Raw genomic sequence first — 26,706 nt, 5'->3', positions numbered from 1 at the left:
ATATTTTTTTACAAGGAATTAACTTTTAATCAGCATGGAGGCATCAAATTTATCAAGTTTAGGGCTGCCCCAGAGTAAAAATTCTAGTCTACTAGTATTACCAACAGATGGCTGGTTGAAAACAATCCTTATGGTCAAATGGCCCTTTCCTATCAAAAATTAGGAAGTTCTTGACTAAAATGAGTTGCATTAAACAGCTTAATTTATACTAGCATATCAGTTTTGAAGTGAAATTTAGTTTTGTAGCATATTTTGTTTTGTTTTTAAGAGAGAATCATCAGATTTTGCTAGCATATCTATTACTGAAATGTCATCAACTTATTTGGTTTATAACATCGTTTTTGTTGCAGCCTCCACGTCGCCCTGATTCTTCGGATGATCGTTATGTGATGACCAAACATGCAGCTATTTACCCATCTGAGGATGAGCTCCAGGCCATCCAGAAGATTGTATCAATCACTGAGCGAGCACTTAAGCTTGTCTCTGACATCATTACTGACCAAGATACAACTGTAAAGGGCAACGAAGAGGACAAAGAAAAGAAAGAGCCTCCCAAAGACAGGTGGGAGAAGAGTGCTCTGTTTCTCAAAGCAGAGAGGGCAAAAAAGGTCAAAGCTAAACATGACCTCTTGTGCATTGCAGGGTGCTGAAAGGAGTGATGCGAGTAGGTGTTCTTGCCAAGGGGCTGCTTCTGCGAGGAGACACGCACGTCAACCTGGTCCTCCTTTGTTCTGAGAAGCCAACCAAGAATCTGCTCACGCGCATTGTGGAACATCTCCCCAAACAGCTCACGGTACTGGCTCAGTGCAATGTAAACCGCAAAATATTTGATTTTTACCTGCAATATTTATTTGAAATGCTTTAAAGGATAGTCACCCAAAAATGAAATTTCATTAATTTCTCACCCTCATGGCTTTCCAAACCCGTAAGGCCTTTGTTCATCTTTGGAACACAAATTAAGATTTAAGGATGTAGAGTAACTGCACAACCTGTTACTGTGGGTCAAGGTTTGCCCAATCTTAAATAGATGGTTGTGACCTTTTTTCCAACACTGCTAACCCATATGTTTGTCAGATCGTAACACCGGAGAAATATGAGGTAAAAGGCTCCATTCAAGAGGCTGCCATTATCCTTACCTCCTGCACTGAGTCCAAGATGCAAGTGACCATCACCCTCACCTCACCCGTCATCCGAGAGGAGAACCCCCGGGATGGAGGTTGGAAAAGACGTTGCTCCCATTAACCGACTACCTATGAGATTAATATTTTTATGCTGATTTTGACAACCTAAAGAGCCCATCTGTTGGCACTGTGGAGATGGAAGTAGATGTTAATACTGTTACAATTGTTTGCACCTTTTGGACTTGGGAGCATTTAATAAAAAAAAAATAAAAAAAATAGTAAGTAGTAAATATTAAACCTGGTATGTGCTTGAGCTTGGCCGTACATAAGTGACCTAGTTTTCCTTTAAAAGTTAAGCCATTGAGGTAAAGTGCCTCTTTCTCTCTTTTATTTATGCTTAATTTCATTTGAAGCCTGTAATGTTCATACTATAAAAGGATTGAAGCCTGTTTAAGTGGTTTCAAGTTGCTTTAGAGCCGAGTTCAACACTGCCAGGTTTTACCCAACCATCTCCAATGCCGGCAGTGGTGCTCCGGCTCCTCTCTTTGTAACACCTTTTCCAGTGCTCTTGAAGCTCTACCCAAAACAAGCATGATAAGTGTTTGCATTGTGTAAGTCTAATTAGTCCCGGGTAAGATTCATTTTTGTTTCCTGTGTTCAAGGGGATTGTGTCCTATGCAAAATCATTTTCTTTCTCAGGGGTTCATAGACTTTGTTCAGGGGTAGTATTCTGTGCAAACAAAACTTAATTCCTGATTTAGTTCCTGAATAGAAATGGAATGTCTATCATGTCCCCACAGGAAACAAATCTTATTTTCGTCTGGTGGTGAAAATGTTCACCATTCTAAGGTCCCCTGTTCCAAAATGAAAGTGCTCCCCTGAGAGAAGCAATCCAAATATAGAGTTTGATAAATGGCAAAATTTGGCTTTCAACCAGGTGTTACTTTAATTCCTCCTTTAGATGGAAAAAAAAGTTTGATTTAAACAACAAAACACCACATTTCCCCAAGTAGTAGAGTAACCACCAATAACCCGTTTGTCTTTTTATATCCTTACAACGAAGAGTATTAGTTGGTAAGAAGTCGCTGAAAGTCTTAAATGCAGGCTTTGTGGCCATGCCACCATTCCTGTTTGGCTCCTTAGGGGAGTATCAGTCAGCTTTTGGGAAGAAGGCTTTGATTAGAGGAATCTTTGGTTGGACCTGGGGTTTTACAGCCTTCGGTATAAATTGAGAAATGTGGGTTCTCCAAACCCAATCATGACAGGTATGCATGCAGTGATGTCCTAATCCTCTTGCTGGGAGCTTCATATTTTCTTGCCAGCACGCATTGCTGCCTTCATGTATACAAAGCTTTTCAAGTCCAGCCCAAAGCCTCCTTGCATTTTCAGCAAATTGTCTCCCATCTGAGGCTACGTCTACCAGCTCCGGAAGGATTTTTGACCAAGGTCCCCCTCCTGAATACCTTCAAACACTTTGCCACACCTACCATTGCCATGTTACTGTAGTGGGTTGCTACAAATACTCATCAGCTGTTAACATTACACATCTCCCTTGATACCCCTGTTTTACATCATCATGATTTACACATCCGGTACCATTTGTAGCCCATTATCTTTCCAATGTTTCTGGATCAGTACAGTGACTTTGTTTTTCAATGGAATCCTCAAAAGTATTTTTTCATAACATTTAATACCTCCAACTTTACTTATGTAGACATTGGAATCCACAATTTGTTGTTGCCCATAGCAAAAAAAGAACTTTAGCCTCAACTGTTAAGTCAGCTGGTTAAAGATGGCAAGAGATGAGGGAATTGTACACTTCCTGAATACATTCAAATTTGACTTGTGGTTTAAAATTCCACATGCAACACATCTGATACCAGAAAACTAGAGCAACCAATTGTTGGATTTTATTAGCATTAAAAAACAACAAATTAATGTATCCTAAAGGTTTTTTTCGACTATAAGGAATAAACAGGATGGTACTTAGTTGGCAAAATGGCACAATTTCAAGAGTTTTCCAAATTAATGTTTGTAAACCTATGTGATATGATGTAAAATTACATAAGATGGATGTTGTAATGTGTGAATCTGCTATTGGTAGCAATTACGGATTGTATCAGTATGACTTCTGTTAGACTAGTTCACTATATTTTAGCATTTGAAACTCATGCATTGTCATATTCCCATCAATTTCAAATGGTGGATTGCAGAGCATTGATTTGACGAGCCATAACTGATATGGTCTTCATCAAGAGATTTTTATATTGCTATTAATTATGGGTGTCATGCTCACTATATGTAAAGTACCAAAAAAAATCATGAGTGCATTTCCTATTCAAATTATGAAATCCTACATCACTATGCCACATTCTCTAGGCCCCCCTCCCCCCACACACACACTTCTATCCCTGAAAAAGGCCTTTTGATTCAGGACTAATCTGTCCCTATCCTGTTTCTTTCAGCACCACATCACAGGCTAAATAGAAGTGCACCCAATGGCAAGTGTAGCTGATCCATAATGTTGTTGAAAAGATCTGAAAGATTCTGCATATGGGGTGAACTGTGAAATACATAAACAGGTTTTTACATTTTGAAAAATGTGATCAGGAACAGACTGGTATGTGTGGCAATGTGTTCTTGGCAGTCTCTCTGACCTGGTCAAACACCCATTCCTCACCACCATTTGACAATTCGATCCATTTTTAGATGTAACCTCGAGTATGGTGAAAGACCCAGCGGACGTCTTGGACAGGCAAAAATGCCTTGACGCTCTGGCTGCCCTACGCCACGCTAAGTGGTTCCAGGTTCGGAACATCATTTTACTTTCTTCTTGTAGCCTTATGAGATGTATTCCTTTTTATTTGTTCATTTAAGTTGTTTAGTCTTTTGTTTTTAAATTTTAAACCTCAAAGCTGATTTTTTTGGGAGGAAAAAGTGATACAAGGATGCAGTATAAAATTTGGTGATTATACTATCTTTTCCATTTGTTTTTGTATATATGAGCTGATTTGATCCTAACAAATTAAGCATCCTTGCATACATGTCATTTATTCATAAGTCTTATATTAAATACTACTTAGCATGTAAAATGATTCCATAAGGCTGCAGAATACCTTTGCATAAAGTGTCATCGATAAGAGCTTTCATGTTGAGCTTTTGTTTTTTTGTGATTTTATTTTTTATTTTATTTTTGTTTATTTTTTTTGTTTTTCTTGGGAATAGGGATTGAGAGGAAAGGAATATCTGATTAGTTTACTGTGTTGCTATCTCCGCAAATACACAGGCAAAGTAAAGCAGATTTCCTTGACTGCTTCAGTTCCTATGCAACTACTCTTGCAAACTGATCTTTTGTAAAATGAAAGTATATGTTTGTGAAGTATTTGACAATTGAGGTCAAGGTTTACAAGATTACCAAGGAGTCATTCCAAGTAAATCTTGCAAACTTTGAACTCTTGTACTAATGGTGAGGTAAAATACTGCTGGGAATGGCAGCTTAAAAAAAGTAAATTGGTCCCGCTGTTTTTAAACCAGTTAAAAGCTTCCATTGTGAACAGTAGTGTTGCACCTCTCTCTGAACTCTGACATGTTGAATGCCTTTACTCTTGTGCATTAACTAATCTTGATTTCACTTCACTGCACTGAAGGCTAGGGCTAATGGGCTCCAGTCATGTGTCATTGTCATTCGAATACTGCGTGACCTGTGTCAGCGAGTACCCACCTGGTCTGCTTTTCCTAGCTGGGTGAGTAAAGACAGAAATACCTGGCCATTTACCATTTGCTGTTAAGTTGCTGTTGACTCCTGTTTAGCTGTCATTAACTCAATGCATAGATCTGCAGTTGACTTGAGAAGATGCAAGTACAGTTCCTGTCTACATTACTCACGATTTCATACGTAACTAAAACGCTATCCTATGTAGTATAAGGCCTTTCCTACAACCAACATGTTAAATTCTGAATAGTTTAAGGGATTGTTTCTCCCCCATTTCATTCCCTCCTTTATACTGTCCTTGGTGTAGCTTTGTTACTAATGTGTAGCTCATCCCTAAGACTGTTGCTATAGAGCCACAGTCCTGTTGAGTTTTGCTTCATCCCTAATCAAACACACCTGAACAAGCTAATCAAGGTCTGAAGGGTTACTAGAATACTACAGGCAGGTGAACTTTTATCAGGGTTGGAGCAAAACTCTGCGGGACTGGCTCTCCAGGACTGAAGTTCGCCACCCCTGCTATAGAGGTTGTAAAAGCATAATGCTGCTTTTCAGTCCTACTTAATTTTATCATCCTCCAGTCTTCCTCTTATGAGTAAACTGCTGCTTAATGTGCCTTTTTAAGAGCAAGTGTTTGATATTGTGGATTCTATTAAGTGCCTGTTGACTTTTCCAAGGCTATGGAGTTGCTGGTGGAGAAGGCCATCAGCAGTGCCTCTGGACCAATGAGCCCTGGAGATGCTCTAAGACGAGTCTTTGAATGCATTTCCTCAGGCATTCTGCTGTCTGGTAAGAGGGCCCTCTGATAATATCTGTAGCTTTTATGTTGATAGTCAGAAAATGTAAGTAATTTTATGCAATCAGTTTCTTTTTTTTTCCATTGCATAAAATGAAAATGTGGGATGCATTCATTTACTGACAACTTAGTCATATTGTTGCATAGAAATTAAACTTGAGAAATTAGGTGCTTAATTTAACATGCTCTCTGGCTTGTATCCCTTTCCTTTTAATGCAGGTGCTCCAGGATTGATAGACCCCTGTGAGAAGAATCCAACAGATACACTGGCCAGCATGGAAGAGCAGCAGAGAGAGGACATAACGTCAAGCGCTCAGGTGGAGTACACAGTAACTGCTTTGAAGAATATTTTCATCATGCATTGACTACATTTAAAAATGTTTAAATGTATTTTGACAATTATTGTATAATTATGCATGCAGTTATGGTCTCGTATTAATCGAGAGGTACATTGATTTTTTTTTTTTAGTTTGTGTATTGACCAGCCGCTTTCTCCACAGTTTGCCTTGAGGCTGCTGGCGTTCCGTCAGATTCACAAGGTTCTGGGTATGGACCCCCTGCCCCAGATGAACTCGCGCTTCAACGTGCGAAATAACCGCAAGAGGCGTCGCGATAACAGTGATGGCACTGATGGATTTGAAGCAGAAGGAAAGAAGGACAAGAAGGACTACGAGGGGTTCTAAAGTGCACTACAGTACAACTAGCCCTGTTCACCCTGCACCTGTTTCAAATTCTGTTTATTCCTGGTATATAAAATGCTATTTCTGTTGATCTCTGTGCATGCCGATTATATATTTTTAAGAACTAGTGAAGACCTGATTATGGCCTTTATTTCCTTGACACAGACTCTAGCCCATCTCAGTTGTTTAGTCTGGTGTCTTGGTTTAAAGATTGGAGATGTGCACAATCTAGAGAAGTTGAGCCTAAGTTCATGCTCATTTTAGCACATTGGATGTAATCTTTCCCCATATTTGGATCTCTGAGTTTCAGGCTAGGCATTTCTAGAAGTTTGAGCTGCACACTTGTGTCCCTGTGGAACCGATTCTTTAAAGTCCATCTTATCCTTCCAGTTACACATGTAAAGTAACTTTGACAATGGCTTCCTTGGCATTGCAATAAATTGTTTAGGTGTTTTTGTAATTTATTTTGTTTAGAGACATTCCTCTTCAAAACGCAAGATCAAAGATAAGATGGTTGATTTATGCAACTGGTTCGTCCTGTTGTGATGAATGTGATAACTTTGACTGGATGTGGATTTATACAAGCATGTATTTTCCATTGCTAGTGCATTCTGAAGGCTGGGTTGGCTTTTAACCATTTGTAAATTTGTCATTGGCTAACTAATATCCTTGAAACCTCTCTAGGACTTCATTCCTTCTATATGCTTGCAAGTGATGTAAAGCTGCACTTGTCCCAAAGTTAGGCTGTAAGTTTGCTGATAGCTGTGCCTCTGTGGTGTAGCTCTCACATTTCTCAAGACACCAACCGTTGAAATCAGACCTGGGCCAAATACCAGAAGTATCTACCAATTGTAAATTTAAAGGAGTCTTGAGTTGCAGGCTCATTTCAGATTAGTTATTCTCACAAGGAAGTATTCAAATGGTGATCATTTGGAGTGTTTTAAGGTCAAAGACTTTTTTGTTTGTTTTCCTATAGATCTTGTAATTGACCCAGGTCTGCCTGTGTTTTGTGTTCATAATATTGTAAACCCTAAATGTATCTGTAAATGTGATCATATAACTGTATGATCTCTAATATATGATCATTTAAAAAAGCCTGTATCTAATCTTGCAATAGATCTTCAAAACAAATGCCTGTATGGTTTTAAAGCACAGGAATGTTTATTTTGATTTTTATTGATTTTGTTTTACTGGTTTATAGATGTGTAGTTGCTTGCTGTTAATTTTAATTTCTGGTTTGAGTTTGTTGATGGGAGGAACAAAAGTGAAATATCTGTGTTGTAACTGCAGATTGATGTAGATTTAACCTTTGATGCTTGTCATTCACTGTCAAGGTACTACTAAAATGCTTATAATAAAGACATTTCTGAAACTAAATATAACTGAAATACATGTAGAGTTGTCTTCAACCAGAAGTTTTAGTTTGGTTTGACTTTATTAGTTTCATTTGCTTTATTTCAGTATGTGTAACTCAGATTAAAGGATTCTAATCTAGATCCTTTTTTTTTGCATTACTTCTAGATTGCCTCACAGGTGCTTAGTTATCTTTCCTGTTATTTATGCTAATGAGGATCTACTTAGTCTGTGCACTTATGAATTGAGTGAAAATGAGAAGAAACGGTAGATGTGCAAACACAAAGTAAAAAAAAAAAAGCATGAAAGATGAAGCATAAACCTCTAACTTCAGGGCGTAGGCTATTTTGAATATGACTGCTTATTTGTTCAGCAACGAGGAAGCGCATAAGATTGACAGCCTCTTCATCCAATGAGCAAAAAGCGGCTTGTTCTTGACCAGAGTAAAATGGACCGTTTGTCCACAAAGAGCCAATGCCGTCGAATGGGCGCGGCTTGCTGTCAGAGCAGGTTTGTTTTCCATTCCAACCAAAGGAAATCCGCGCTTGCTTGTGCAAAGAGAGAGGGAGGAAAGTTGTGTTCGCACTCTCCCGGATTTCCACCTGACTGCTCGGGAAGCGGGATACTGTGGCGCAATGTTGAGTTTGGGGAGCGGAGGAGCGAAGTCTTCTAAACCGTCGTTTGTGTCTTATGTTACACCCGAGGTAAGCGAAAGCTTTCAAGTAGTAACACACTTAGGCTACGTTGATTTCAAAACAAGCCGGAGACACTGGTTTTGACCATGGTTTTGACTAAAACTAAAAGTTGACAATGTTGACTTGTTCTAGTTTAGACTAACGGAAATCTCATTTTTTATGAACGTTTTCGTTCACATGGGAAAATGCATTGAACGATCAACAGCAAATTTTCATTCAGTTACATTTCTAAGTTGACTGCCCTCGCACTGACGACTAAAATTGAGTTCTGTGGACTTTTTAAAAAGTTTATCAAAAAAGTCCTCAACTTTACAATTGAGTCTGTTTAGAGATAGTAATCCATGTTATTGAACGATTTTATGTTTATTGACACGACTCACGAGTGTCTTCACTTGCCTCTGACATGTGATTGTGTTTGAAGTCCTTTCTTAGTTATGGTTTCAGAAAGTTGCAGTGCGTTGATGTGTATGTGTGTGTGTGTGTGTGTGTGTGTGTGTGTGTGCGCGCGCACACGAGAGAAAGCGAGCAGAACGTCCTTTTATAACCGATGTCATGGGTTGTGTCTTGAGGGACAATAGAGTTCTTGTTGTTCATTAATGAAAGCATGATGGTAAGAATTGTTGTACTCAATATTGAAACAATAGAAATGTAAACCCCTTATTTTATCAATGTTTTTCATCCATTGTATTAGAGAGATTAGTAAATGAAAACATTACTATAAAATAATTCAGTATTAAAGGTGTAGTAGACTAGGATAGTTCACTCAAAAATAAAAACTGTCATTATTTACTCATGTTGTCCGGACCCTGTATGACTTTCTCTGTTCTTTCATTTGGAGCACAACATGAGAAGATGTGTGTAGCTCAAACTGTACAGTGTGGTGCTTGCAACGCCAAGGTCATGGGTTCAAATCCAAGGGAATACCTGAACTGATTACATTTTTCCCTTTAAGGCAATGGAAGTCACTTTGGATAAAAAGCATCTGCCATATGTAAATTTTGTCGCTTTAGGCAGAATGACAGTTTCAGCCACTGTTAAATTCCGTTGTATTTTTTTTACATAGTATAATAAAACCTGTTGCTGTATTTAGCCTTTTTTCCAAATAATTTTGTCAGATAAATACTTTGACCAAGTTTAGTGTTTTGTTCTTCCTTGATAATTAAAAACATAAAAATTCATATTTTTACTCATATTTTGCTTGATTAATCGAACTTGTAGGGTCATTATAAACAAATATCCCCTCCAGACATCACTTTTGGCCACTACTGTGTATGTTTGGTGTGGTTAGTTCCACAATAGTGCTATTTTCTGCTTACTGTGTGGACTGATGAGCCCATGTCATCACTGGTGCACTGCTGCATTTGTCCAGTTGCCAAAAAATGTCATTAATACTTTGATTTCTGCAGTTAGAGCATTGAATTGTATGGGAGAAGTTATTCAATTTCTTACTAGATCAGTTACAAAATGAATACCTTGACTGTTAAGCTTGTATCGTTTTATCAACTTCCTGAATATAACTCCAATACATTATATCTTTTTCGTAATGTGTGTGGGCTCCTCCTCTCTGCTGCCATCTTGTTACTCCTAAAAAGGTTAGGACACCTCTCCAGCACTCTTAAATAGTTTAGGAGCTGTTCTTAACACATAGGGACATTTATTCTTAAGTTTAGGAATAAGAGTAAGACTAAAATTACACCATTTTATACACTTAAAATTTAGCTCTGAGCGGCTTTATATGGCCCCTGGTCTTATGTGAAGAGTTCAACTAATTCTCTTTCTGAAGATCAGAAATTGGGACTTGGTCAGATGATCTCACAGCGTTCTCCCCCTTTTTGTTGGCTGGATACTGGCTGGATATTAATGAAGACCCACTGTATTCCATTTTTGTCGTGCAACATTTGCATAAATGACAAGACCTTGTGTATTTACCATCTCAGGTTTCAAAAGCAAATTTTAGGATAATATTTTCACCCTGAGGAAGTCATTAGGAAAAGGAGTGTCCCAGATGCTTGGGACTGTTTGTGAAGTTTTACCCATTGAGTTTTTCAGCTGGCTTCGTGGTAGCAGGATGTTTGATGGCTTCCTTTCCTTTATTTATCCTTTTTGTTTCGACTGAACTTGTACAATTTATTTTTCACACACTGGCAGTCTGGCATTCGTTTTTTGATTTTGCAGTTATCTGCAGCCACTTTTATATCTTCTAACCAATAACAAAGGATTTTACCTCATTTAAATTTTAAAGTTGCAAAGCATGCTGCGGATATCACAGGGTTGCTGCTAAAATTCATGGTGCCAGAGATAAAATTATTAGCCTGGCTTGACAAGTTGACAGTCTTAGTCTACTGATGTTGCTGCACAATGCTGATGCTGTTCATTTTTTACTCAGTACTATATTATATTATATTAGATCATCATTATCATATATTATATTACTCATATAGGCCTATTACATTAAAGTCATTATACAGAAAATTTACTTTCCCTCATGTCATTCCAAACCTGTATGATTTTTTTTTCTTCTGTGGAACATAAAAGAAGATATTTTGAGAAATGTCACTGTTTATTTATTTTGTCCATGCAGTGGAAGTCAGTGGTCACCAAAACTGTTTGGTTACCAACATTCTTCAACATATATTCTTTTGTTTTTTAAATAAAAGAGGCCATACAGGTTTGAAACAATGTGAGGGCATGCAAATGATGAGAGAATGTATTTTTTTTTTTTTTTTTTTGGTAAACTATCCCTTTAATGTAATGTATGACAGTGTATGTTTCTCACACCTACTTATATTCTTATTCATTATATTCTTATACAATGCATGCAGCAGTTTTAGTTTTTGCTACAGAGAAGATGTCCTGTAGATTTATTCACTTACTTAGCATCTGGCACTGTGTGAAATGTGACCTGATGTGTTTGGCATTATATTGCAATATGGTACCTGTGAAAATGTAATTTATCAAGATATTTTATTAGCTAATCAATCAAGTTTACAGTTATATTATAATTGTATTGCTCCTGTTTTCTCTAGGAAATAAAATTGGAGAAATACCTGCCAAAGAAGGAGAAGCATCCTGATTTGCTACCAGGTAGAAAATGAAATCCCTCACACAATGTTCTGCTATCTCAGGTTTTTCTTTGTATTATTGTCAGTTAATCTAAAAACATTTTTGTGTCATTGGTACGCTGGGTGTAATTTTCAATTCAGGTTTATAATTGCTCTTTAATCCAGACTGTAACTTCCAGAGATCTCATTTAGTGTAAGTTTTGCAGATACAGAAAAGTGGGTAATGTTCTAAAACACTGACAGTATTTCTTCAAAGTTCTGCACACCACAAAACAAGACTGTAATTGGCATTGTGTTTATGTCTTACATTGTATTATTGGGTCTCATTCATGAAACACGAGCAGAACGAATTTTTGTGTAAATCGTGTGTAAAGTGGTTCTGGCGTAAATTTTCAGATTCATTAAAATGTTCGTATTTTCCAAATGTTAGTTGGTACACAAGAAATCTACACCTGCTCCCAGCCACGCGTAAATAGTGCGCTTAACACCTGAACGTTTTGCTCATTAATAAGGCTGCATTTTAATTCACCTTAATCGGGTACATATTTGCACAGCATTTTGAAAAAATATTATATATAGTAATTACATATGTTTTTTTCTTATTATGAGAGCCAGTAATAGCATCTGCGATGGTGGTCCTTCTCCAGTTTGAATACTATTTTTCCGAAGTGAACTAATTCGTTTTTTGCTCTCAAGCTTAACGTCGAACCATTTTCTTCTCACTTCTGGGAATGTTCGATTAACAGATGAAACTCCATTAACTGCATCTGTAATATGCTGCCAAGCTTCCTTTTTTTTTTAGGACCCGATACGCCACTATGTACGCTTGAAAATAAAATGTGGCGTTTTGAATGAACTTCTGATAATAAAACTTCAATTTCTGCATCTGAGAATTTGTTTTTTTCATTCGCATTCATATCATAATATGATGCCCATATATAGTTGTCAGTCGGATTTAATGGGCGGGATTTATGGTAATTGAGAATGAACGTGCACGCGCATCCCATTTACGACTGATTGGAATTCATTAACACACACACACATTTCACTATCACATCTGTCGTTTACGAAGTATTTGTGAATCAGGAGAAGAGTTTTCGGGAAGGTCTCTTTACGCGCAAATCACTCGCATATTTACTCGTATATTTACGAATGTTTCATGAATGAGACCCATTGTGTTTAAAGCCTTGTTCATTCACACTGTCTGTCCAAATCCGACTAGGCCTATTTGTGTATACGACTAAAATCAGATCTAGGCCTAAATGATTGACTGTCCAGTGAGTGTCCACACTGTGTATCGTAACTGTTCAGATCTGATTTGTGTGTCCTGTGGCTCTCTTTCATTTTCTGGAATATCTGCGTTGGTTTCCATCACAATGATGTTGCTTTGGAAGGACTATGCCAAAAAAACAACAATGATGTGTTTTAGAATATGACAATGTGTACCTGCAGGCAGCGCTGGACTACTGGTCCTGTGTTCATAAATGGAGTGGCTGTGGAGAGAGTCCCCTGTTTTAAATTCTTGGGGTTGAACATTACAGAGGATTTTTCTTGGACTACACACACCTCCACTGTCATTTGAAAAGCACATTTTGGATTTGGACTGACAGTCTGAACAGGGCTTATGTGACATGACTTTGCTGATCTGTTGCATCCTAGGTGAAGTGGTGTTCTGTAGCGCCAACCCCATTCTCAAATACACTCAAGATGACCTCTCCCAGCGTGGCGTCTTTGGCACGTTGTTCTGCACCAATTTTCGTGTTACGTTCTTAAGTGATGAGCTGACACAGGAAGAGACGGTAAGAACACGTGGCAGGGCTGTAAAAACAAGACCTGATTTCATGACAAAGTTTTACTGTTTCACGGATGGCAATTTCATTTAAAATTTGATTTGTACAAAGAAAAGTAAGATTTTTAGAAAAAAAGCATGAAGGCCCACCCCTAAACCTAACCCTCAGTGGGGTATAAACAAATCATATTAAAAATATACGAATGAGATCAATGAGCGAATTCACCACAATGTAAAATAGTTACGAATTGACGTGAGAGTTTTCCTGTTCATAGTATAAAAAAATAATGTTAACACTTTACAATAAGGTTCATTAGTTAACATTAGTTAATAGATTAACATATATTAACAATGATCAATGCATTACAGTATTTATTAATCTTTGTTAATGTTAGTTAATTCAAATACTGCTGTTCATTGTTTGTTCATGTTAGCTCACAGTGCATTAACTTATGTTAACAAATACAACCTTTGATTTTAATAATGTATTAGTAAATGTTGACATTTAATATTAACTAAGATTAATAAATGCTGTAGAAGTATTGTTCATTCTTAGTAAATGTTAAGTAAGGTAGTTAACTAATGAACCTTATTGTAAAGTGTTACCAAAATAATCAACATATATATTCAGAAAAAAGAGGTCTAATGTAATGCTAATTCACATCTACTGAGTGAATAGCAGACTGCTATCACCTAAGCAACAAATTTACATTTCTAATTCAGGCTTACCGAACAAAGAACCGCAGTGCTTTTCAAAAAAAAAAAGATATCATGTACTTCCTGTATGTACTGTAGCATTCTTGTACATAGTGTGGTTTGAAAAAAAGATAACATGTGATCTAGATGTTTATATAATGGTAATCTTAATGATAAGGATGCTATTTTTTAGAGGTGTTTATCAATTAAACATTTTTATGAAAAATCTATGCAGATGAGGTTAAGTGAGGGGTAGCAAATGTGTTAATAAAAGTTGTTATTGTTTTTGTTTTTTTATAATTGTGTTAAATTAACTCATTAAATTGACTGCCATACTATACTATTCCAAAACAATTTCACGTGCATCTGAAAGATTGTCATTTACCCAATCTCTCTATAATCTACTATTTAGGTCCAGTGTACAGGAAGATTCTGTTGCTTCAAAAGCTTTATAGCCAAAATAAATTAAGCTCTGCGGATCGGCTTATATTGTTGGCTCCTGTATGATAAATACTTTTTCCTCATTTATAAGTCGGGTTTGGATAAAAGCAGCTGCTAAACGAGTAAACAGAAAAATCACACGTTGTTGAAACATTGGGTGTCTTAAAAGCATGCTCGGTGACCTTGCATGAGGAACTGTGCTGTGAGTGCTCTCACTTTAGCTGCCATTTCAGGAACTTGAGTGTCTGACTCACTGGCAGTGAAATTCTGGTGGGAAACCAGAGCCTTACAGCAGTCTCAAATGGTCAGATATTCATGTAGTGCCAGGTATTTTTGTTTTCAGTTCGTTTTTTGCTTTTTTGCATGTTGACCAACTTCGGTATATGAAGACATAACTAATCTAATCAGTAATCGTAAAAAGCTGCAAAACAATGCTGCTGAAAGCTATTGGCCAGATGGTAGTGTTGGTTGGTATCAAGAGGTTTCGCTGGCTACTTTCAGATTTCTATTTGGAGGTGGCTAAGCAGGAAGTGATTTCACAAATAAAATATTGTGTGAAAGTTTGATGCAGCACACTGAACAAGGCAACAGCATCTGCCTTTCCTGTTAGTTACTGTGTGCTGTATAAAAATGCACCTTTCACAGCCGACTGAGCATTTGTTAAGCACTGTCTTTTGCAAGCATTATTTACTTTGGTTTTGTCTGCATTGTGAACGTTCCATAAGAGGCTGTTGTGTCACTCACCTTTGTTCCAGTCCAAGACCTTTAAGAACAAACTCTATGGAGAAAATGACATTCCATTAATGTGTGTGGATCACATCTATGGTGGTAATAATCGTTTTTATCATTAATGATTATAGAGCTGTTCATGTTTTAAAAGGGAAAGTTTTTTATTTGAATGTTTGAGTTCTGAAAAAACGTTTCATTTCTTTTAAAGTTTATGATGAAAAAAGGAAACTGATAACAGGAAGCTTTGTGAAGAACAAATACCCATCCAAAATAATAATTCACTGTAAAGATCTACGCGTCTTTCAGTTCTGCCTAACATTCACCAAGGAGGAGGATACCAAAAAGGTAATTTGTTTAACTTGAGGACAGAAATATTTGTACGTTTAAAAACGAATGACACATTTCCTTGTGCATTTTTATTTTTATTTTTTTTGTCAGATCTTTCAGGGTATTGCTCACCATTGTTTGGAGGAGAAATCTCTAAAGTGCATCTTTGCTTTTTCCTATGCTGGGACACCAAGCCCAGGTACAGATTTGAGCTCATATTAGAGGCTTTCATTTTGTTACTATTGTTACTTTCCATAGTTTCACTTGTTGGTTAAATACAGCTGTTGTCTGAGTATCAATTATCTGATAATCCACTAAGCACATGTAACCACTAATGCAACATTAGGGAAAACATCACCATGAGAAGTTCATGAAGTCACACTTATGCAGAACATGAACTTTGCACACATCTGAAATGCAGACATGCATCCAGCACTGGACTTCTAGCACCAGCTGCTAAATTCTGATCGTAGTCTATGCAACTGGAATTCAACAGATGGTTGCAAGAACAACAGTCAGTGTCTCTTTATAGACATTATATATTCCAGATCATCTTTCTGGATTTTAGTGGCTCAACAAGGATTTATATGTATCAGGAAAAATATATATTTTTCATTAAATTACAAAAATGACCTGGTATTTAATTTGCAGTAATTTGAGAAGAAGAAAAACAAGGCATTATTAATTTGTAACTGATGCTTTTTAAAATATCCCAAGTCTTCATTGTCAGCTAGCTAGCAAAGTTAATGACAAACTTTGTTGAAAAACATATGTATGTGATCAGGGCTTGACATTAACTTTTGTGCCCACCAGCCTTTTTCCAAAGTTACTGGCCACAATTTTGACATCGATACCATGGGGAAAAACTGCCATATATATTTTTTTAATACTATCTCAAACATTTGGCAGTATGTATATTAGGGTGCTGTCACTTTAAAACCCGACGCATGGATCCATTATACTGTTACACATGTGTTTTCTTTCTCAACAACTGATTGCGTTTACGTGAGCCTTATTTATTTACATATTTGTAAGGTAGTCCTACTTTTTTCTTTGTATTAATTGTGTTTTGTGATGTGTGTGTGATTGTACTGTGTATATGTGAGCCTTTTTAACCAAAGACAAATTTCTATCACTGGTTGATAGATAATAAAGTTTTTGAATTTTGAATTTGAATTTGAATACTCGCCAAGACTGGCATTTTGACATTATTTTGTGTCTATTTGACTGTTGAAGCGCAATTGGCAGCGAAAAATAACTCGTTATAGTACTGAGAGGTGGGTTTATGTGTGTGCACTTTGGGTGTGAGCACAAAATCTGCCTGAATAAGTAAAATTATGCGCAATCCCACACTGAAATTCAAGCCCTGTAACACCAACAATATCCATCCGGAGCAAATGAAACGAGTGACTGAGGGGAGGCGGGTTTGTGTGTCAACTCACTGTCGGAGAGATGTGAGAGCTAGAAAGCACAGCTGGTATCGTGTCTATTCTGCGGAAAATGAGTATTGGAAGCGTTTCAGATATTTCAGTATCTATTTATCGAAAAAAATAATATTTTTGACAACACTACATTGCACTAAGTTTATTATTTCAGATGTCTTTTTGAAAGACTTCAATTAAAAATGTATTATATATAAAATTCAATGTGTTAATGTCAAGCCCTGTATGTGAAGATTTGGTGACAACACAGCACTGGTCGGTAGAGAGAGTGAGAGTTCCAACAACTGATTCGAAACTCTCTCACACTTGCCCCCTAGACTATCAGACTAGTTTTAGAATGAAAGATCATTTTATTTAGTTTTTAGATAGCTTAACTCTCATTAGTCAACTTTGGAACAATACAATGCTATTTGTATTTGCAGAAATGCAAAGGAAACGGGAGACAATTATGTTTGAGTCACCAGAGGACTGGACACAGGAAATGAAACGGACCAAAGCGAAATGCAGATTAGTGACAGAAAATGAGAACTTTGAACTCTCTCAAAGGTACTTGATGTTGTTGTTGATGGCTATAAAGTGTCTGATAAAGTCTTGCTACTGTTTTTATTAAAAGGTGCATTTTCCGTAACGAGATCTCTAATCTCTATTTTATCATAGTCTTTAGCCGCGTTTCCACCGCAATTGCCCGGAACAATTTGTCCCAGGAACTTTTTTCCCAGGAACTTTTTTTGCCCCAGACCGGTAGCTTTCTGCGTTTACATCGCGGTCTAAAGTACCGGGTAAACTGCGCGCGACTGCTCATTGCTTGCTTGTGACGGACAGTAGACTGTAAAAGACAGTAATCAGTTTTGAGCGCCACATTTATAATAAATATGGAAGAGATTCACACTGTGCTGCAGTTGTTTGAGATGTATTGGTTTACTAACCAGGTAATTAACAAAACGGCAGAAAAGAGACGAGCACTGATACTAAAGCGTGTTCAGAAAGCTCGTAATGCTAACGTTAGATCTAAAATTAGACAGCGTATGTTATCAGCTATTGCGGACATTGACCGTGAGAAGGCTGGGACGAACGCGCAGAAAATTTCTCTTCCGCAAATACGCTTAATAAAGCCTGAATCTCGTCGTCGGTCCAGCTGCCTTTTTTATTTTTATTAAATTCCATATTTGCAGACAGACAACTCTTACTGCATGGAACTTCATTACTGCATGAAGCCACGAACTGCAATAGATTCTAAAAATTCCGGTTAAAATAAAATGCTGCGCGGAGTTATCCAATCATAATGCGGCGTGAACACAACCAATCAGCATGTTCAGCGCACAAGCCCCACCCGCGAAAGTTCCTGAACTTTGAAAAAGTACTACCTCGCGAGCAGGGACTTTCGGAGGGGGAAATATCTACCCGGAACTTCATTTAGACCCTGGTTCCTGCGGTGTAAACACACCGAGTACCAGGCCAAAGTTCCTAGTTCCTGGGTAAAGTTCCTGCGGTGGAAACGCGGCTTTTATGTGCTACTGACCTAAATTTTTGTTTGATCAATCCTACACTGTTGGGTAGTTCAAAACTACTGTTAATATTTTTAGGTGATGTAATTTATTTAATCCGTTTTTAGCAGTTAAATAGTCCTGCGTTGAATAAATGTGAATTTTCAAAAGAAATCCAATGCATTCTCTCAATTAATATAGGATAAAATGCATGGATCTATATTAATTATAAAAGAATTAGCAAAACTGTTTTCAGTGATCTATAATAGCATGTCACACGTTGAAAATGTTAATGTGAAATAAATGTATTCAACAAAGACACTGCTCTGACATTGTCTTTAGGTTACCGAAGTACTTTGTCATCCCATCAGCACTAGATGATTTATTCAGCTATCAAGGGAAGGGATTGCCAGTGAGTTAAGGATTTTATTCTTAAGAGAATATGAACATTTAAATAATTTTGGAATGTTATTATAATTGTAATGTTGGCATTTGTAAAGAAGTTGTCATTTGTATAGCTGAATGCAATTGAGGTCAGTTGCCTGTTATTTTCCTCTTTAGATCTGGTGTTGGTCTCATCACAGCGGTTGTGCTCTCTTCAAAGGATCTTTCCCACCTATGACACAGGAAGAAGGGGATTTCCAAAAGCACTTGGACACGTAATGGAGTACAGTTTTTGACTCATATTTATCCTCTGGAATCAGCCAAACTGCTGTGATATGGTTATTTGTGCCCTGAGTTTCTGTGTTTAGGTGCTGAAACTCAAGGGCACTGTTCTTTATCTAATAACAACATGCCAGTATGTTATCTAGTAGTGCTCTAGACACCATCAGCATGAACCAATATAACCTTTTTGTGTTTTGGTGATGTAACATGGTGTCCACAGCAAATAAAATAGTCATGTAACATGGTGTTCATAGCAAATAAAAAATAAAGTATTGTCTTATTTTGACTGTCACTGGTACCTTCACATTGACAAATTCTGTTTTTTTTTGTTTTTTTTTTACTTCTTTTGCAGAATGATAAATGCAGTCGCACATAATTACCTCTACTCCGTAAAAACAGAGGACCTCTCAGAATCCCTTCCTACGATCCTAGACATCCAGCAGTCATATAACAAGTTCAAACAATTCTTTCTTATCGGTGAGTCACAGAATACACTGAAGTCTCTTTTATAAGGAAATGTGAACAAATCCTCAAATATAAAATGAAAGGATGGGTATTTTGTTTCCAGTCACTTTATAATGACTCAATTTTATTTTTTGTCTCTTAGATAATTCAACCGATTTTTGGTTGTCAGATGTGAAATGGTTCTCTTCCCTTGAAAGCTCAGGATGGCTAGACATTATTAGGTCAGCTTACATTGATAAAATATTAGATTGTGTGATTTACTAGTATTAGACTATGAAACTATTAACAAACTGTATGTAATGTCCTCAACAGACAATGTCTCCACAAAGCAGTAGAGGTGGTTGAATGTATTGATAAAGACAACACAAATGTCCTTGTAACAGGTTAGTCAAGCATGTTTCAACTATTGACTTATATTGAGATTTCAATACATGTTTGAACAATCTGACATGTTAGCCAATAGTGTGAGTTTGGGATGGGACCACCTGTTTTTTTGGAGGTGGTTAAAGTGTCTGAGAGAACTAGTTCCTGACCTTCAAAAAATAAAGTACCTTTAAACCTCAATGGATCGATCTTTATGACTTTGAGATTGTATCCCCTGATGTTTTCTGTTGTTATTGATTGATTGCAGAGGAAGAGGGAACAGATCTGTGCTGTGTGATCTCCAGTCTGGCTCAGATAATGCTGGACCCTTATTACAGAACACTGATGGGTTTCCAGAGTCTGGTGCAGAAGGAGTGGGTGGCTGGTTGCCATGCCTTCCTGGATCGATGTAATCACCTCCACCAGAAAGACAAGGAGGTAATTATTGCATGCTCGTTCTTGCCTGTTGTTTCTTCAGAGGCTTAGTGGAAATGTTACTGTTCTATATTTTCCTATTTGTATTATTCTTAACCTCTGAGATTTAAAGGCCTTTTTCCCTGCAAACGTGTCTTTTATGAGGTTGTAAAATCATGTCATGTCTAATAACACGTGTATGAAGATTACTGAACAAATCCTCAAATATTAGCATTTCACATTTGCCCGTTCAACCGATATCCTGCACTAGTATCATGTTTTTTGTTCCACTTTTGAGACTTTTTCTTGTCATCATAAAAAAAAAAAAAAAATCACCTAAAATCAGTATCCATTTATTTACCTGTTTGCTAAGTAACCATGTTATATACATAATATACAGTCAACCGGTCACTATTCATAGTTTTCAGTCACGCTACTCGTGAGGAGACCTTAAGAGCAAAACATCTAAACTGCAGCACAGGCCTGTCAATTTTCCATCTGTTTCAAGCAACGAATATTTAGAACACCTCAAAAAAAACAAAAAACAAAACAAGATGGTTAAGCGTTTTCTTTATAAAGGTTTTCTATGGGAAAACTGCACATTGTTTATATTCTGGTTTGACCTGCTTGCCTGACATAGCCATAATCATCATAATAGCACTGTGATCTGTTCTCATCCTCGTTGTCTTTTTAATTAGATTCTTGTTTCTCAATGCGCAGTGTCATTCTCCAGTCTTCCTCCTGTTCCTGGAGTGTGTGTGGCAGCTTGTTCACCAGCACAGCCCGGCTTTCCAGTTCTCAGAGACTTACCTGACTGTGCTGTCCGACAGTGTTCACGTGCCAGTCTTCAGCACCTTTCTGTTCAACTCTGCCCATCACAGAGAAAGTGTTATGAAGGTAGAACTTGTGTATTTTATGTTTAAAAAATATATATATTTTGATGTTGTGATTGCAGCTTAGAGTCAGTTTGCTACACTATTTTGCATTTTGAGTACCGCATTCACCATTCTGCCAGATGAACAGTATTAGAGGCCTCTATAGAAGTACAGTGGCTCAAAAGAAAACAGTCAGCCCTCTGTAATGCTGTCGTTAGTCTACGTGTACTCAGAACTTAGTGGCCGTTGCCTCCCTGACGCAGTCGACACGCCTCCTGCTGACTGCCTGTGCTTGATTGTCTTGGCAGGCCGAGTCACCACTTGCACAAAGCGGCACATTGAGCTGCCCTACAGTGTGGGACTGGTCTGTGCAGTTTGACAGCAAGGCCCAGAATTTCTTCTTTAACCCACTGTATTCAGAGAAGGTTAAACATGAGAAGACTGTACGCAAACCTCACAAGCCCAAGGTGAGAGGATGAAATGCTATACTATCTCTTACCCGTTTTAGGGCCTGTTTACACCTGGTCACTTCCTGTGTTTTTGCTGATTGAAATCTGATTCTTTAAAACGGTTCCATTTACGCTTAGCCACATAAATGTGTCTCCGCGAAACGAATGTAAATCGGATCTACAAGTCCCGGGCTATATGCAAATTTAACGGAAATCACGTCAACGATAGTAACAGATATGAGGTGCATTTTATTTATCATCAGCTAATTTCAAGATCAAAGACCACAATAGGAGAGAGAGCGCCGTCAGGACTGGTAAGATAATTTAGTCTCACTACTTTTAATGAAGATGATTGTGTGTTGAACGTCTGCGACTTGCTTTCAGTTTCATTTGCAGCAGTTTGCACGTCGGCTTGCTGAAGCGATGCGTGTTGCAGTAGCGCTGTCATATCTGGCTAGAACATGTCATATAGCCTATAACACGCGCTCGCACGTTTATTTTTTACCGTTTTGGGAGGAATAAAATATACAAATGTGGTTTCAACAACCAGATGCATTTACACTTGTCCAGTTTCATCTGGAATGCATCTCTAATCATCTGCTGAAGTGGTTTGAGCGATCGGATTTAAATCCGTCTCGAAAGCGTTTTGGAGGGCATTTACACCTGGTATTTTCACGATCGGATCGCCATCTGACCAGGTGTAAACAGGTCCTTACATAATTTAATAATGTAGGGAAAGATGCCCCGCCCACAATTAAGAACAGTGTTAATTTACTGCTAAATTGTAATATTTAGAAATAAGTTCAACATGTACAGGATATTATTAAGAGAAATAACAGTTAATAACATTAAGGTTTTATAGCACTAAAAATATGCATCTGATATCATGTAAAACATAATGATTGATGTTTTAAAATTACTTTAATTTAAATATTTAAATATTCTGTATTTGTTAATACATTTTTACAATTACTTGAATTATTGCATAATGATCTCACTTAGTGACATCTGAATTGCACTGTTTAATCTGAATTATGTACAGACAAAATCTAAAATACTGAAACTGTTTAAATATTATATTTTTAAATCTTAAAAAGTAATAGATAAGAATAGCAAGAAACAATGAATTTAGATCAAGTGATGCCACTGAGTTAGCCTACACTTTATGATGAATAATAAAGATGTCTGAAATTTACATATAAGCCATGGAGTTATTAATTATCAATGAATTATAATAATTATTAGTCACCATTAAATCAAAATTGACAATTCGTATTGTTTATGGATTGTTGCCATGTTTATTATAAATGATTTATCCATGAAATTAATATTTGTATTTAAAAAAAAAGAAAAAAAAGCATGTGAGCACATAAAAAATTTTTTATTTAGTCCCGCCCTAGGTTTTTTTAATTATTATTTCCATTTCACTCAGGTATACTTCACAACTGAGAAGAAAACTCACAATTTGTTTTATTTCTTGCTTACTTTAAATAATAAAAACACCCAATTTTTCACCTTTTGCTTCAAAATAAGAAAACTATTTGTTACCATACAAATTTATGTCAGATGGAATAAATCTCTCAAATGCTGATTAAGTTTAGTGACATCCGTTGTCAAAAGGAAAATGAAAGGTGAGGTGGGCATCTTACCCAATTTTCCCCTCATTTTTTGTCTTTGGCTTATTTTGTGTGTCTGACTTTGCTCTTCATATTGAATAATATCTAAGTTGAGTTCGTTCTGTGCATAAATTGTTTGCAGACTAATATTTAAATAGTTTTTTTTATTTTAAAATGTACAGCACCAAAGACAGTTATCCTTACCCAGTGCAGCCTTCAAAACCCCACCCAAGAAAGGTTTCTTTAAGGAGGAGACCGACAGCCTTAAAAAGATGCTACGAGTGAAGCGTATCAGTCGCTGGATGGGCTCTCCTGACTCCCCTGTGGCCGCCACCCGTGAGTTCTACGAGTCCTGGCAACAGCGTCCTCTGGACTATCACGGCATCCTGCTCCCCAGTCTGGATGGACCGGCTGTCCGCGTCTGGATGCAGCGCTACGTGCGCTGGATACCTGAGGTGCACATCCAGGGCGGCGGCTCCATGGCCGTCATGACCAAGCTTATGGAACTTCTAAGTCAGGTGCAGGATCTGAAGCGTGTGCTGGAGCAGAGAGACGCATCACAAGCTGCTAAATTTGATCACCGTCCACACCTTCAGCACCGGCTGCTCTCGTTCGGCTCCTCGGGACGATTGTCATCTTCATTCCCCTTCGCTTACAGCCGCAACCGATCTTTCAAGCCCATCATTCCTACAGGTCTAATGCAAAGCCTTATGGTAACTGACAACCTAGCTAGTCAGGAGGATGAGGCCAGTTAGGTTGTCAGTTTGATTTAACAGGGAATCTGTTTTCACCCATATGTTAAATATGTGTCCATATATTATTAAATTATAATTATAATATAAATCGGGATTATATTGGCCTCGTCAGATCCAGATTAAAATCCTGATGATGGTGCTTAAAAGTGCCTTTGGCGCTAAAGTGGGTCCTTTTGGAAAGGAAAATACGCCCTATTGTGCCCTATTATATTGAAAACATAGTATGAGCCTTCAAACAGGATTAAAGCTCTTTTATTTTAGTGTTTTTGTTTTTGATGTTCTTAATGGAACAATACCTAGCATTTACCTCTTGCTCGTCACAAAACAGGAACAGGATATAGTCCTGAACTTCCAGCCTTTCCAGTGCACAGTGTTACATAAAATCTTTACCAAGTAACATACAGTATTCCATTCCAATGATCTATGGATGAACGAATGATAGCAAATTTTGACTTCTCTGATCCCTCACGTATTATAACTTCTGATACATCCATGCACTCAGAGGTCAGTCTGTACATGCCGCCGCAGGGGTTAAAAGTGGGCAGTGTTCACTCTAGCATGTTTCCAGCTATCTATGGCAGTGAGATGCGTCTAAAAAAGGTTAGGCAATGAAAATAGTGTGAAGCCATCTACAAGTATATTATTGTTACTGTTACGTGTAAAATCTATTGAAGATTAGACTGCTTACTATGGACCAATGTGATTTCTTTTTTTCAGATACCATGTCAACCTGTGGGGTATATAAATGTTTAATGTGTACATGGGGGCTTTTGTTTTGTAAGAAAACAGGAAGTAGAGAACAATATATGAGATCAGCTGTCTCAGAGTTTCAGTGCTTTATTGTATGATGTGTACACTGTGTGACTCTTATCCGTCCGATGACCGGCTGACTCATTTTATTGAACCTTAGATGCTGTAATTGGTAGTATGGGGCATTTTTAAAGGACACAAAGCTGAATATTAATATCATCACAATTAATTTGTAACTCTGTTTTTTCTTATGATGACAAATGCATCACACAAATAGACATTACCACAGGATGTGAAAGAAAGTTTCAATCAGCACTTACACAGCAAGATTCAATTGACAAATTTAAGAGTAAGTCCTCATAGTAGACTACAAGCCTTTGCAAATATAACTATTAAGGCATAAGCTATTTTCATACTGTATCTGCATTTGTGCACATTCTTCTTATTTTATTTTCACTGGTGCCTGCAGAACTACTGCCACAAATCAACAGGCACTAAATTGTGTTGTTCGATGTCTGTTGCCCTTCCCCTCCACCCCATAATAATTGTAATGTAATGAAACTGATGTAAGCATTGTACTGAGTTGTTATTTGTTAGCAAAGGTGTGGAGAAAGCAGTTTCCTACAACCCTTTCACCCTTGTTTTGCACTACTGCTCCTTTGCCAGTCATTCACTGTTACTTGAACAGTCAGTCAGCTGTTAAACTGATTCTGTTCACTTCAGTTCAGCACTGCTCTTGTGTAGGACAAGTGATGGTGTGCTGGATAAGAAACCTATTACTGTATAATTGTTTTGTATTTTTCTGTAACCAACTTTAGAGTTCACATTATAAGAGTTTGGCCGTGGAATATATGAAAAATGTCAGATTGCTTTATTTTGGACTATTTACTTCAAAAGTATAATTTTCATGTAAAAGTAACATTAAATACTTTTATATATGCACATGGGAGTATGTAACTTGCTCTTTTTGTCCACAAAATATGATTGAAATAAAAGATTAGATCAATGATTATCAGTTCTTTTACTTCTAGAAAAGTAACTTTTAATGCAAATGGTTCTGACAAAGGTTTTTTCTTTCTTTTTTTGGATTTTTATATAATATTCTGTGGTTTCTTGATTCTCTTGAAAGTGCACATTTATAAATATAGAAAAAACAAAAAGAAATGTACAGTACAACCTGGAAAGTTACCTAAAAATGTTTTATATAATTAAATACAAAATATTTAAATCTATTATTAATGGTACCAGTTTAAGTATGTCTCAAAACCTAGTGTGCTACCAGTGTTATTTCAGTGTCATTGAGATACTATTATAGTTTATATTTAATATTTATTTGTATTTTTATATTTTCCGTTTTTGTTTCATTTAGCCTAACAGTTTTTTTTTATGTCTATATAGGGTTTTTTTTTTTTTATCAATTTTTATTTTATTTTAGTTATTTTTACTACAAGTTAAAATGAATGAAAAGGAGAAATGTTGCCTTGGCACCAGCTGAATTTTTGCACGTTTATTTTATTTTACCCCCTCTATTTTACCCTCTATGTGTCTAATTGTGGAATTACAGCTAGAAAAAATAAATGACTTTTTTTGTTTTTTGTTTTTGTTTTGTTTTTTACATATATTTAAGACTAAAATCCTTTTCCAAAATTAGTTTTCTACATCAGACCTTTTACCTTTTTTTTACAGTGCCGTCATTTATAACTAACTTTGTCTTATTATGGTAAATTATTTTTGGCAAATTGTCTGAAACTTCACACACATTCAAATGAATCTTTGCTATCTGAAATTAAGTGAAAAGTTCTTAGTGTTTCAAAAAACATTAAAAAGCTTTATTAACATTCCATTTCATCTTGTGCTACTATATTCATTTGAAACTCACATGTATAAATGTCAAAAACTTGACTCAAATTCAGATGCAACTTCACTACCTGGAAAGTATGAAACCATGTCTTATGGTGTTTCTTTGTTTCTTTCTTGGGATTCCAAATCAATGATTGTAGCACAAGTGAAAATCAACAAGACTTCTTTT

The 26,706-nt window shown here is 36.9% G+C and overlaps 3 protein-coding genes across 5 annotated transcripts in view; 2 read left to right on the top strand and 1 right to left on the bottom strand.

Annotated features, from left to right (window-relative positions):
* Positions 1 to 7,696, top strand: part of zfr (zinc finger RNA binding protein) — a 40,779-nt gene extending 33,083 nt beyond the window's left edge. Inside the window, exons 13-20 of one of the 2 annotated variants that reach the window (XM_056270035.1) lie at positions 351 to 562; positions 643 to 793; positions 1,075 to 1,216; positions 3,831 to 3,928; positions 4,769 to 4,864; positions 5,508 to 5,619; positions 5,846 to 5,943; positions 6,127 to 7,696. In XM_056270035.1, coding sequence (XP_056126010.1) covers positions 351 to 562; positions 643 to 793; positions 1,075 to 1,216; positions 3,831 to 3,928; positions 4,769 to 4,864; positions 5,508 to 5,619; positions 5,846 to 5,943; positions 6,127 to 6,309 — 1,092 coding nt within the window. In that variant the 3' untranslated portion in view covers positions 6,310 to 7,696. Of the gene's footprint in view, positions 1 to 350; positions 563 to 642; positions 794 to 1,074; positions 1,217 to 3,830; positions 3,929 to 4,768; positions 4,871 to 5,507; positions 5,620 to 5,845; positions 5,944 to 6,126 lie in introns of those variants that run through there. The other variant, XM_056270036.1, reaches the window with a different exon arrangement.
* The window catches only part of sub1b (SUB1 regulator of transcription b), a 137,459-nt gene that overhangs the window by 63,214 nt on the left and 47,539 nt on the right, over positions 1 to 26,706 (bottom strand). The window lies entirely within an intron of this gene.
* On the top strand, positions 8,162 to 24,113 carry mtmr12 (myotubularin related protein 12). Of its 2 annotated transcripts, XM_056270037.1 has the most exons (17): positions 8,162 to 8,363; positions 11,381 to 11,438; positions 13,076 to 13,215; positions 15,098 to 15,170; positions 15,280 to 15,416; positions 15,510 to 15,597; positions 17,263 to 17,386; positions 18,667 to 18,736; positions 18,886 to 18,983; positions 19,343 to 19,467; positions 19,598 to 19,676; positions 19,768 to 19,838; positions 20,087 to 20,256; positions 20,953 to 21,129; positions 21,416 to 21,574; positions 21,820 to 21,870; positions 23,355 to 24,113. In XM_056270037.1, the coding sequence occupies exons 1-17, from the start codon at positions 8,295 to 8,297 to the stop codon at positions 23,925 to 23,927; spliced, it is 2,262 nt and encodes a 753-aa protein (XP_056126012.1). In that variant the 5' UTR covers positions 8,162 to 8,294; the 3' UTR covers positions 23,928 to 24,113. The 2 variants fall into 2 exon arrangements, with proteins under 2 accessions (XP_056126012.1, XP_056126013.1); XM_056270038.1 differs by lacking the exon at positions 21,820 to 21,870 and having other exon boundaries at positions 8,163 to 8,363.

This window comes from Rhinichthys klamathensis, unplaced genomic scaffold (assembly GCF_029890125.1).
Source record: "Rhinichthys klamathensis goyatoka isolate OS25496 unplaced genomic scaffold, OSU_Roscu_1.1 h1tg000296l_1, whole genome shotgun sequence".
NCBI lineage: Eukaryota > Metazoa > Chordata > Actinopteri > Cypriniformes > Leuciscidae > Rhinichthys > Rhinichthys klamathensis.
This window is presented reverse-complemented; position numbering and strand designations above follow the sequence as displayed.